At 37.9% G+C, this 14169-nt stretch overlaps 1 protein-coding gene across 1 annotated transcript in view; it reads left to right on the top strand.

Annotated features, from left to right (window-relative positions):
* The window catches only part of TMEM65 (transmembrane protein 65), a 712146-nt gene that overhangs the window by 580490 nt on the left and 117487 nt on the right, over nucleotides 1-14169 (top strand). The window contains exon 4 of the mRNA XM_044066591.1: nucleotides 11453-11507. Within this exon, the coding sequence (XP_043922526.1) occupies nucleotides 11453-11507 (55 nt within the window). The remainder of the gene's footprint in view (nucleotides 1-11452; nucleotides 11508-14169) is intronic.

Here is a 14169-nt window from a genome sequence, read left to right as displayed (position 1 = left end):
ATTCACTACTTCTAGTACGGTTCGTTTAGACTTTAAGTTCCATCTTCTAGTAATTGCTTTTTTTTGGTAGCCACCAGTATTAAACTCAGCAAGGCCTTAGTATGTCTAGGCAATTCAGATTCTGTATCACTGCTCAAAAATATTTCCTTAGTTACACCAATTTGCTCACCCAGTATTTCTGACAAAGTAGTCTGCCGGGAATTTTTAAAGTCTGCCAATTCATTACAGTCCCAAAAATATGTTCCCATTACTTCTTTCTTCCCCATTGCACCTCCAACTTTTGTAGTCTGCCTGAGGAAAAATTCTTTAGCGTCTGCTTGGAGTAGCAAAATACCTATGCAAATACTTCCAAGCATAAATCCTAAATCTTCTAGAGTTTGTTGTATATTTGAGAGCCATATGTATCATCCCATTGTTTCTTTATGAATTGCTTATCCAATCTGTTTTCCCAGTTCTTTCTAGCCTCCTCTGATTGATTCTTATAGTTATCATGCAATATTTTATATTCCCTACTAATTAACCCTTTTAGCAGCAGCTTCTATTCTAGATTCTACTAAAAAAACTCTACCATTACTGGTCTTTCACTTAGGATTCCCCTAGCGCTTTCTCTTTGTCTGTACTCTGATATCAATCTCTGATTGGGAAGGCAGTCTCCAGCCTGCAGTCCAAATAAATTATTGGCCTCTTCTCATTCTATTACTGTTCCCTCACTAATTATTTGCTCCCAGTACCTTGGTTACTTTGCCAGTTTTCTGTAGTAATCCCCGCCCCCTTTCCTATTCTTTGTATACCTGATTACAGTCATCCCTATCAACAGAATCACATTTCTCCCTTTCTTTGTTGGCATAGCTCTTAGAATACATTTTGCTTCTTTATGATTGTAACATTCTGTATGATTATTATTATTCTTTTAATGATCTGTGAAATCCAAGTCTCTTCTTATTTCTTGAGTTTCCACTCTGTTTCATCATCATCCCTTTCCACTTTTAATGATAGCTTTCTGCTTGTGTTATATGTAGGAGCCTTAATTATGTAGCTCTGAAATACCCCTTCAAATCAGGTAATCCCAAATTACTTTGTTCTGTTGGAAGGATCAACTATCCTCTCAGATAAAATCCTTCAACTCTTTATTAATTGCTATCCACAACTTCCCCTCTGGTTGATAAAAACTCTGGATATCCCTCTTATGGCTAGGCTAGAGGATAAACAGTTCCTTAAAGGTGTACTCCACCTCTTACCACATAGGAAAGGTATTCCTCCTGCACAGGACCTCAGTTTATTGTTGGAAAAACTTACTGTACCTTCCTTCAAGCCAGCAGCCTCTGCTTCTCCCAAATTATAGGGTGTTATTAAGGGCCAGTCTCTCTTTCATGCCTAAAGTGGTGAACAAACTGTCCCTTAATCACTCTATTAACCTACCCACCTTCTTCCCTAAACCACAAAACAAGGGGGAAATAATCCTTCATTTTGTTGATGACCATAGACAACTCAGATTTTACTTAGACAAGATAAAAGATTTCTGCAAATCTGACCAACTATTAGTCTAATTCCAGGATTCAAAACTAGTGAACCCAGTTTCTAAGCAAGTTATTGCTAACTGGATCTCCAAATCAATTATATTCTGCTATTCTCAGCATGACAAACACCTTACCTGTCCAGCAAAGGTGCATTTTACCAGAGCAGTAGCCTTATCTGGAGCCTTTTACAAGGGGATTGAGTCTAGGACCAATCTTGAAGCAGCTACTTGGTCTTTTGTACACACCTTTACAAAATATTACAGAGTAGATGCCTATTCTAGATCCGGGATTGCCTTTGCCAGGTCAGTCCTTTCTGGTCTTTTGGGCAGTTCTATACAACATCCTCCTGCCCTTTCATCATAAGCTTTGGGAATTACCCAACAGTTTGGGGTACTGCAACAGTGATCCAAGGAAGAAGATAGTAGAGTTATGGTACGTTCTTCCGCAACTGAACTTTTTCAAAGGTTCAAGTCAGACTGGAAAAAATAAATATGCTAATGAAAGCCAGATTCCATCTAAAGACCACCATTTGTAGTCCTTTTTTTCCTGCCCTGGGTAGAAAGAGAACCACCAGATCTCAACCTGTGAGCACTGTGGTACATTTAACAAGAAAAAGTCCTTGGCCTTTCTTAAGCATAAGAATTAACTGAATCCAGTGTTCTTATGGTAACAGCTATCCCCTCCCCAGTGTGGGAGAACCAGATAAAAATACCTCCTAATCTCCAAAGAAGGAGCATAGGCAGCACAGAGTAAAGAAGACAACAAAGCTAGTGTCAGAGAACCTGCAGATAAGGGGTAAGTGGATGCAGTGACCCCTTCTAGTGCCTTTGAGACCTGTGGCTCAGCTCCCAAATGAGAGCTAATATTATCCTTTCAGTTCTGTGATTTGTCAGTACCTAAGCAGAGCCCTTTCTTTTGTGTTTGTGACTTTGATCACCATGAAGGGGGTTTCTTAGCTGAAAGGATAAGGGTCTTAAGGGAAAACTCAGTACCTAGCTGTTCACACTCTATTGGTGGTCCAGTAGTAGTGACACCAGCATGGTATGCTGGATGTCTTGGGTTTGAGTCACAAATTAGAGCTGATATTATCCTTCACTTCTATGTTCCTTATACTGTGCATGTGTGTGTGTGTGTGTGTGTGTGTGTGTGTGTGTGTGTGTGTGTGTGTGTGTGTGCGTGCGCGTGCGTGCGTGCGTGCGTGTGTGTGTGTGTGTGTGTGTGTGTGAGTTTCTAATTTCAGTCCTGAGGGTGTGGGTGTCAGATCTGGTGAGGTGTCATTTTCTTCATCCTTGGTCCCATGACCTGTTTCTACTATGCGCCTGCCTAACCTCACCTCTTTGGAAGCAGGTAGTGGAATTTCACTCCACACAACTAGGCAGTATTTCACAGAAGTGAACAATACCAACAAGTCATACTCCAGTTTCCAGATAATTGCTGTTTTTGCTGTTTTGGGCTGCATCCTCAGAACTGTTTTTATTCCAAAAGGAGTCCTACATTACTGTGAGAGGGTTCAGAATATCTGTTGATTATCCATATTTCCAGACATTTCTTGCTATGGGGAAGCATCTCTGTTTACTTTTTTGTAGAGCTAATATCCTAATGCCAGATACCTGGACTTCTGATATTTACCCAGCTCTATGCCACCTTTGATTGCTCACAACTTGCTGAGGAATATGTAGCCTTGTGGCATAGAATGAACCATTACATTCCAACCTTCCACATTAGGAGTGTCTCTCCAGCCATGAAAAGAATTTGGAGCTTGTCCTCCCAGATTCCTCAGATTGAGACTTAGATGAGAAGGATCGAGAGTTTTTTAACACACATCTCCTTACCTTTGGTCAATCACATTGATGATGATGGCGAAGAAACAATATCACCAGTCTTTCCATCAAAATACTTGTCCTTTGGTGAAATACTTATTGTACTGAGGGAGAATTTTAATTTGAACTGAAAACAAGTTTTCAGAGTCACGTAAGGGGTACTCATGCTTCTTGGCCATAGAGGAGCAAAGGCTGATATACGTCCCTTAGGATTTCATACCTTCAGAGATACCTTGTAGCTGGCATCTCTGTACAACTACCCACCCCAGTTTCAAAACTGGTGCCAGGATGTGGCACTGTTGTTTAATAATTATGATAACACAATATAAGTTTGATATGACAAAAGGATTTATACTTCACCAACCTTGGCCTTTATAATAGTTATTTGCTAAATGAACATAAATATCAGGTGATGTCCTGAAACAAATGGGAGCACATTGCAGGAGAAACTGTGCTGTGGTCCTGAAGGACAGGATTCATTGTCAACTTGGACAGTGTTTCAAGTAGGAAACCATGCTATAAAGTGCAAAAATAATATAGAAAATTCCTGCAGTAGTAATGCAATGACATATGTAGTTATAAACAGGCACGCTTTATTGTTTATTCAAACCGTACCAGATAAAGTTAAAGGGCACTTGTTGGGTACCCTGTGAATAAGAATTTTTGTTTGCCCAACATCCGAGGAAATACTTGTAACTGGAAGAGAAGGAAAGTAATAGTTTTACATTTATTTCATGTAGATACAAAGAGTTCACGCACGGAAGACAACGTGCACGGTCACAAAAGCCATACAATTCCACAGAAACGAACCAGCACGTAAAAGGATTGCTTAGACAAGCATTTATTAAAGATATATATAAATCAATGTAATGGCTGATAAGTCATTACAATAAGCAAACCGGTTTCGGCTTAAAGCAGCCTTTTTCAATGCTCAAAGTACAGATTTGAAAAATCTTCACTGTTTCCTGCTATTTATATAATACAGCCCTTAAAGGAACATACACCACATAGCATCAAGGTAGTCCATTCAAAAAAATAGTAATGAATAAGTAATTAGTTGTTATTTTTACACTGCTTATTGACCTTCCACAAAGTATCTTAAGTTGAATTGGTTGCAATTATGTGCATCTGAGTGTCCTCAATGATGGTTGAGGCAACATCCTATACTATATTAATAATATGCAATAAATTATGAATACATAATACATAAGAATACAACAAAGATCATTGCAAATAAGTTTTCCTTACGGTGGTTATATGGTAATATGGTATGGTGACCATTTCATATTAAGTGGTAACTATATAACTATTCCGATTATGTGGCTTGCAACAGATATTCAGAGAGCAGAGACGAAGGTCGGCTATTAGCTCAATATATATGGGTTTCTGTCTTGAACAAATAATTATTGGAATTATTGGTTTTTGCCAATAGTAGAAAAATTCAGCCGCTTAGAATTATATGGTAATGTGGTATGGTGACCATCTTATACTAAGTGGTTAACTATTTAATTTATTTGATTATGTGGCTTGGAACAGATATCCATGTAGCAGAGACGAAGGTCGGCTATTAGTTCAATATATAAAGGTTTCTTGCTTTTTTGGCTTCTGTCTTGATAACTAATTATTGGAAATATTGGTTTTTGCCAATAGCAGAAAAGGTCAGTTGCTAACAATTTTGGTCACTACTAGCCATTTTTACCAATACCACTTATTGTAAGGTAAATAGGTGTTTTCAGATTGTTGGTTATACATCTATATGTTTAAATTGTAATAGGTTGTGTTTCTTCATTGAGGACATTTTTTGTATATAATTGCTAATAACTTTTTGATTGACACAAATATATACAATTTGTGTCTATTTTTTATGGGTATATGCATACATCGGTGGTTGGTTTGATGATCTTGTTGTAATATAACAACTTGTATATCACTCAGCTTCAAGGAAACTCTAACTATGGATCTCTGTGGTATTTTACAAGGGCTTTCGGCAGACAAAGATAATTTAGATGTGTTTGGTTTAAATAATAATACGGGGCAAAATTCAAATAACATTTCAAGAGATGGCCAACAAAGATGTGGGGCAATTTTTTCAAAACTAAACAGACATATGAAAACCTTACATTCAAATGTTTGGCATTTGAAACTGTTCAAGGCATACAAGATTCAGGACATTACACCAAGGGGCCTTAGGGTCCGTTTACAGCCACTAGTGGCCAATATAGATGCTGAATTATCTAGGGAATGGGCAGAGGCCCAGCATCAGGCTTCTATGCATTTTGTTGACTGTCTAACTAGATATTATGACAGAACAATACAGAACCAATTAACAGAGATCCAAGTATTATGTGATGAAGCTGAAAAATTCAATAAAGAGGGGTTTTACCAACAACATATCTCTGACCTTGCTAAGGATTTATCCTCACTAGAACAACAACTTATGAAGCGAAAAATTCATAAGTTCAACAGAGATCTTATGGATTATGATAAAGGGAAACCGTTTGTCAGTCAAAAGACAGTTAGATTTACTGATCACACCAACACATATAAAACTAGTAGGAAACGACCTAGGTCCATTCTAAGACATAAGAATGCTACATCTGATGCAACCTCTGAGGATGACACATCATCTGCTACTGATGGTGAGGTCCCCTCGCGCCAGGCATCCCCAGCTGCCAAAAGGAAACAACCCCCTTTAGATCTAAGGGTAGGAGGGGGGGGTAGAAAACACAAATCTAGACTTAGGGTCTCCAACCCTACAGTGTCTACTACAACAGATGGTCAAATAACAGATAATGTTTTCAACATTTCATTCTTTGATCTTTCTCCTGTACACATAAGACTACTCAATAAAGGTCTTAATTTTGTTCCCAGTGCATCTGTCTCTGAAAATCATTTATTACAAGATGTAAATGACTTTTGCAGATTACTTAACCTCAGGCTATTTTTTGCAGACTCTCATACTACTCAAAGATCATCTGACTTTAGATTTGGTAAATCTAAGTTTATTCCACCTATGAATAAACATGTCTCGATTTTTAGAGATTGTGTTATGAAAGATTTACATTCTTCTAGCTTGTATGAGCCCAAATCTAATAATTTTACATCAGCTGAAAGAATGGCCCTCTCTGAACTTAAGGATAACCACGACATTGTTATTACCATGGCTGACAAAGGTGGCGCTATTGTAGTCATGGATTATACAGCATACACGGAAGAAGCCTTACGCCAATTATCAGACTCCAGTTATTACATGGAAATGGTGATTGATCCAACTTCCACTTTTAAGGTGGAAATTGATTCTTTTTTGGATCTGGCAGTGGAACAAGATATTATAACAGAACAGGTAGCTAAACAACTTAAGGTAGAGGAACCAATTCCACAATATTTATATTTGCTACCCAAAATACATAAGGACCCTCTCCATCCTCCGGGCAGACCTATTGTGTCCGGTAGAGGCTCCTTAACGGAGCCACTGTCTGCGTTTCTTACACACCATTTAAAGCCATTATTAAAACAAGTTAGATCTCGTATCAAAGATACTACAGAATTTTTAAACATCATTAACGATTCTCAACTGGAGTCTAATTGGTGGCTCTGTACATTGGATGTGACATCCCTTTACACCAGCATTCCTCATGATGTGGGCATTCTTGCTGTTTCATATTGGTTATACAAATCTGAATTGTATTCCACAGGATTTAATAATTTTTTGATCAAACTAACTGAAATTGTGCTACGTAAAAATATTTTTTACTTCAAAGGGAAAGCTTACTGGCAAATCAAGGGCACTGCTATGGGGGCATCATTTGCACCAATATATGCCGATCTCTTTATGGGATATTATGAACAAGCATTTATGTATGATGTTCAGAGGAACATATATATACAACATCTAGATATCTGGCGCAGGTATTTAGATGATTGTTGGATGGTGTAGCGTGGTGACTGGGACCAGGTGGGTGAATTTGTGTCTTATTTGAATGACAACTCTTTTGGCATTAAATTCACTGCCAATATTGAGCAAGACAAAGTTGTTTTTCTGGATGTGGTAGTCACTAGGCTTTCAGACAACACTTTGGCCACTTCCGTTTATCGAAAATTTCCAGAATACAATACATTATTACATGCTAAAAGTTCCCACCCACGCCACATCATCCACAATATCCCAAAATCTCAGTTTTTGCATATTAGACGCATTTGTTCTTCGGAACAAGATTATTCCATTTGCAGCCTTGATTTGTCAGATAGATTTATTAAACGTGGATACAACCAACACCATCTTTCCCTTACCATGCATGAAACCAAGGGTTTGACAAGAACAGGATTACTGGAATATAAATCCAAAGACAGGGTAGCCTCTGATCAAGTTTCTGACCAATCTTTGAGGTTGGTAACGACCTATGGGACTAATACTGATAGGTTCAGAGACATTATCAATCAACACTGGGATATTTTGAAATCACACGATTTTTTCAACATGATCCTGCCTGAACAATGTTCATTCTCATACCGAAGAGGACGCAACATCAATTCATACCTTACACATTACAAAGGATATATTCCCACCATTCCACTACAAACCACTTTATTTGGGGATATATTAGTGGGTTGCTTCCCATGTGGCCATTGTACTGCTTGTCAACATGTATCTAAAACAACAGAATTTACAAGCAAGAACACTTCTAAGGTTTTCAACATCAGAATTTTCGCTAATTGCAGCTCAGATTGGGTGATTTACTTGGCAACGTGTACTTGCTCTGCTTTTTACATAGGCCAAACATCTAGGCCTGTGAAATTTAGAATAGGGGAGCATATGAGTGCCATTAGGAATAAACGTCTTACTAATGCTTTGTTTAAACATACCATTGATCATCCTTCTGCTATATTCAAATTTGTTATTATTGATAAGATAGCACTGCATAGGAATTTCAAAGCAGGTTGGCATACCAAACTAAATCATATGGAGAACATGTGGATTATTAAATTAGGGGGCCTGTTCAGGCCTGGGTTAAATGAAATAAAATAAGACTATTAAAGATTTTATAATTTGTCTTGTTCTTGGGACTTTTGAATTAACAGTCAGATATTGATCAGGTTTATATGGTGACAATTTTACATATACAATTGTCTAACATTATTTCTATGCATAGTTATAATATGCTTAAATTTGGTCATACAGGATTGACATCATGGCATGGAATGTTATTTACAATTATATATTTTTCTTTTTTTATATGTATTTTTATTTTCATTTCCTCAATCATTACTATCTTTTTGAATGGACTACCTTGATGCTATGTGGTGTATGTTCCTTTAAGGGCTGTATTATATAAATAGCAGGAAACAGTGAAGATTTTTCAAATCTGTATTTTGAGCAATGAAAAAGGCTGCTTTAAGCCAAAACCGGTTTGCTTATTGTAATGACTTATCAGCCATTACATTGATTTATATATATCTTTAATAAATGCTTGTCTAAGCGATCCTTTTACGTGCTGGTTCGTTTCTATGGAATTACATTTATTTCATGCCATTATTTTGAGATAAGTGGGCACTACCCAATGAAGCAGTGGCCATTTTACAAACAACACTCTAAAATTAACACATTAAAACAGCACATGTCCATTGAAAAGAAGCAGCCTGGAGAGGTGTCAAAGGCAGGACTAAGCAGTAAGGCAAGGTAGGAGAAGTAAATCTCCTCCCTCCCAAAATGGCAGTAAACGGTTCTGAATGTACTTCCAGTATACACCCCTCCCTTTCCTTCCTCCAACTCACCTGCTTCATATCCTTGGAAGAAGGGAGACTTTCCTACTTCAAAGAAAGTTGGCCTAGCAAAATCAAGTTCAAAGCTTTTCCTCTCTTTCTAGAAATGCCTCCCATCTCTTTGATCAGGTGTCACTGGTGCAGCCAAATTGGACCTAACTCTTACTGTGCCTGGTGAGGCAGGGTAAAGGTTTTTATTTCAGGCTGCTGTTAGTTGCAAAAAGAAGGTTTCTGGATACCCTTTATTTGTTCAGGCTGAACAAGTTTCAGAGGTAGCCAGATTCACAATGCTAATCCTGCAAGTTTCTGCTCCCTTTACCAAAGGCTTTTTTCTGAAAGTTATACATCTGCTTATTTCTATCTACATAAACCACAAATGGTATCTGAGGTTCAGGACAGGGCACAAAAACGTTCATGTCGTCATCTTGCCTTTTGGCCTGTCCACTGTACACAGACTGTTAATCAAATTCGTATTACCAGTGTTTGCCACCTCGTGCCCTAAGGATATATACTGTATTTACCCATGTCTGAATGATTATTTCATCCAAATAACCTCAGTGAAGGACATATAGAGTGCTTTAATTATAATCCTGACATCTGCCCAGTTCCCTGTCTGTTGGATAAGTCACAGGATATACATAACCTACAGCTTATTTATTTTGTTATACACCACCCCATAATTGCCTTATTTCTTGAATTATTTTACTGTTTGACTCTCCTACTTCTTCAAGAAAGCTGTGCCTCACATGTATACAATTCTGTCTGCCTTTTTTGCTTTATTTTAGTTTACCATTTGTACCATTCTCAGCACTGACCATAAGCGCTGTGCCTTACACTTAGTATGTCTGTGCCCTTCCTAAGGTTCCTATACTTCCTTGGGATGGCATCACTGCATGTCCATTGCTAAATAGATCTTTACTGTCAAGGGAAAAAACCTTTGGCTGTCTGGACATGGATCACTACTTGTACTGAGTGACAGAGCTGGCGTCATGTGGCCCACTAGACTGTGGCTTAGGCTGCAATTTTAATCCTGTTCCCAGTACCCTGGGACTTGATATGTTGGTGATTCCATACTCTCACACTTCATGCCCTCAGCACAAGTAGTCCCACTGCCTCTGGATTAGCTTACATTTTGTCAAGTATTTCCACAGCCTCTGTCAGAGAGCCTCAGACAAGCCACACTTGCTGCCTTTTTCCTCCAAAATGGATGAACTGATCATTCTAGCTGATTCCCCTGCTTTTATAGGCCTTGGCCATTTTTACTTTATGCAAACAAAAGTTATCGCAGTGTAATGACCACTTTTTTGGTTTAAAGCTTGCAAGATGCACCTGATTTTTCTGTTAAAAGTATATCATATACTTTAATATAACTTAAAGTAAACAAAATCAAATCATTGTTATATCAACAACAGACATCAGCTTATTAAAATGCTTTAGAAAGGAAGACAGGAATGCTGTATTTTTATTTCTGAAAAGTTTAATGAACGGGTCAGGTTCCCTTATGATCAGCACCATTTTTGTAGTTATTTTTTTTGGAAATGATTGCATAAGCAGTGAAATTAGTTTGGGGGGGGGGGTCATCTGACTGAGTGGACTGTGTGTGTGTGGGGGGGCAGACGCTAGGAATGTATCTCTTTAAGTTGTTCTCTGTGATGGAAATTAATTCAAGCACTTTCATACTTGAAACTGCGGTGGTGGTGCTGCGGTAGCTTTGTCACCTCACAGTAAGATGTTGCCCTGTTCGATTTTCAGCTAGAGTGTCTTCTGTGTGGAGATATGCGTAAATGGGCGTACCTTCGTTGAAAGTTGCGCGTCAGGGCTGGCAATTCGGCACTAAAAAATCTACTGCCAATCACTAGCGGACCGGAGTTCCGCTGTGGCGACCCCTAACTGGGAAAAGCCGAAAGACACAACAACTTGCATACTTTTTTTGAGATGGAACACTTTAAAAGTCAAAATGTCATCCTTTAGGGATTGTTTTGGTTTGAGGTAGAAGAAATGTGATTCTTTAGGGACTGTTTCGGTTTGAGGTAGATGTGCTTTACGTCACAGCAAACCTGAATTGTGCTTGAACTGTCAGAGATGAGATGTTTATCACTGGAAATTTATTTTTGTTTTATCAATCTGCAAAGTGTCATATTTATGTGTGTTAGTAGAAAATTGTATGAGCAGTACTCCTCATACTTTTTTTAAATTGAATTAGAATCCTAACTCAGTGTTGGTCTTTGCTGTATATGATGTGTATTAAGCCTTTAGGTTATCACATATTTATGAAACATTATTTCTGTAGATATACTTTTTATTCTGTAATTACAGTAACTCATAAAATACCTCTTGTATTACTATTTTTTACAGGGAACACAAATAGAGATTTCTATTGGAGTTATTCTTGGGATTTCAACAATGGCAGGTAAGCATTTTAATGGACTTTCTTGGGATTAGACATTCTTTAAAATTGTTTGTTTATGGTTAACCACATAAATCTACTTGACAGAATTGTGTTTTTCAGGGGTGCCTCCACTGCCACCCTTTAAGTGCTCAAAAGCATGGGTGAGTGACTTGCTCAGAGTCGCACAGCAGGTCAATGGAGAGTAAGAGCACCAAACTTTAGTCATTAGCAACAAGACTTACGCTTGACTTACTGAAATTTACTGAACAGGGTAAACATTGTTACAGCATCTGCTTCTTAAGCTAATTCTCTTTTTCTTGGCTATATGTCTTTATAGTAGGGCAGAATGATATAAAAAAATGAGTCCTTGCATGCACGTTTCAAAAGCCTAGCACAGAGTATGTGCATGATTGTCTGTGAGGCTCAGAGTATCTTTTTTCAACCTCTGCAAAGTTTTGTGCCTTTTTTGTGATTGGGACAAAGTTACATGAATGCTTCTGTTTGTATGAACATATATAGAGCTTATGCCTATCTGTGATATACGTAGGAGCTTAGTGGATGTATTTTGCTGAGAAAGGAGGTATATTTTACATAATTTTTGGAGTGGATGTACTGTTTGCTTGCTTCTTTAGTCATTATGCAAACTAATGCATGATCAAATATAGTTTGTACTTGAGCATTTGTACTCTTTTCCAAGAAGCCACGGTATTCCTTAAGATTTCTACTCTGTCTTCTATCTGTAGGCTAGTGCTGTTTGAAATCAAAATATCCAGGTTGTTGCTGGCATACAGGATGGCATCCCTGACCCAATACTGATGGACCTACTGCACATCAGCAAGTCATATGACATCAGAAATATGAGGTCTAGGAGTCTAAACCTCTTTTGCAACATCAACAGATCATTTGGAGGGACAGGTGTACCTCTCAGAGGGCACTGTTGCTCTGGAACAGACTCCCCCATCAATGTAAAACAAAGCTCATCCCTCTTCATATTCAAGAGCAACTTGAATCTGTGGATGGGTAATAAGAAATTTACCCCAGGACTGCCCCCTGTACTACTATCTGTATCAAATCTACTTAACAATGTCTGTACCTATACTATGTTGCTCTAAGCCTGGAACTCCTTATCTCTGTCCATCAGGTCAGTACCCTCCCTCCCTTCAAAACCATTCTGAAACACTTCCTAGCAAAAAGCTGGCTCTGTTCTTGCTCAGCGCCAGGATAAACTATATCCCTAAATGTGAACAAGTACCTCTTCATACTGTACATCTCCTTCCTCTGCCTCATTCAGTCACTTCCTTGCTTTATCAATTTCTGTCCCCAGGCTCTCTTTCTCTAAATATGCCATAAGCCTGCTTTTCTCTCACTTTGTATTACAGTTCCCGTTTGTATTGTACTAACTTAACTTTAATTTCTTTATAAACTGGCTAAAATTCCTCTAACTATTAAATTATTATCATATAACTGTTATCTGTTCTTAACCAATGTTTTCTTATTATAAATTATGTGGTATAATTATTTAAACCGTAGTTGTTTTTTTGTTTTATTTTCAAAGACTGTAAAGTTATTGTTCTTAAAATGTTTTGTAATACTTTGAAGCTTTTCTGCCTGGGCCTCCACTGAAAATATCCTTCAATCAAGTCTGACTCTCTGGGTACTCAGATGTCAGTAAATAAATACATACGAATGAACAGAGACATCTCCTAAATGCTTAATCCTGTACATGAATTCCCGCAAATTATCTGTGATATGATCCCATTTATTCCCACTAGGGCAAATATATAATTATTAACCAAGGCCAACCTAACTAAAAGGGACAGTTTAATACAAGCACCAAAAGGGAAAGTGGCTTGGCCAAAAATTGCCCGAAGGGCAGCTAGCCTAGCGTTTACTTATTAACCTATGAACCTATTTAACAAGGAGATGAAAGTTTATTTGGAGAAAGTTGGGTCTAATTATTGATATTCCTCACAATGGCTTCTGTGCAGTTGAGTCCAGTTTTACTGATACACTTATGTTGTATGAGACTATCTAGTGGTGTGGATAATAACTGCTTTGGGGTTACTGTATACTCAGTAGCTAAAGTTTTCGATATATCCCTGCAAGCATTACCTAGTTAGCTGGATGGGAGAGTGTCTTAGTGATGCCATGCAAAGTTATAGGTTCATAGGTTTATACTAAGATAGCTGTGCAACCTAATCCAGTTCTGTCCCAGAGTTCCTTAGATACCTATATGGTTGGGGTATGTTAGTAGAAAGGTAGCTGAAGGTTATGTGGGTTAGGTGTTAGTTGGATGTTAATTTACTTACTCAAAACTTCTGCCAAAGACATAGGGGCAATATTGTGCTTTCTTTGAATTGGTGCAATTTTAGAGTGAAACTTACTATGTACAGGTGGTTATGGGATAGGTAGTGGGGCTTGCCCCTTGCAAAAACATGCCTACAAGTCAGAAATTTTCATTATACTGTTGGAAAACACAACCCATGTATGTAACTTGAATGAACAAATATATTCTAAACATTAGAAAAATGTTTATTCATTTTCAGTTGCAAATGTGTTATCAAACAGCTTGGATCCCGCAGATATGTTCTGTTCAGTTGTAATGCATGCAGGCAGAAGGAAATCAATTATTTTGTATAAACAGAATGGAATAAAAATCAGTATTAGCAAATGTCACAGTTTT

This window comes from Protopterus annectens, chromosome 3.part1, assembly GCF_019279795.1.
Source record: "Protopterus annectens isolate FY-2018-M chromosome 3.part1, PAN1.0, whole genome shotgun sequence".
NCBI lineage: Eukaryota > Metazoa > Chordata > Ceratodontiformes > Protopteridae > Protopterus > Protopterus annectens.
The sequence above is the reverse complement of the archived record's forward strand: the minus strand, read 5'-3'. Positions and strand labels throughout refer to the sequence as shown.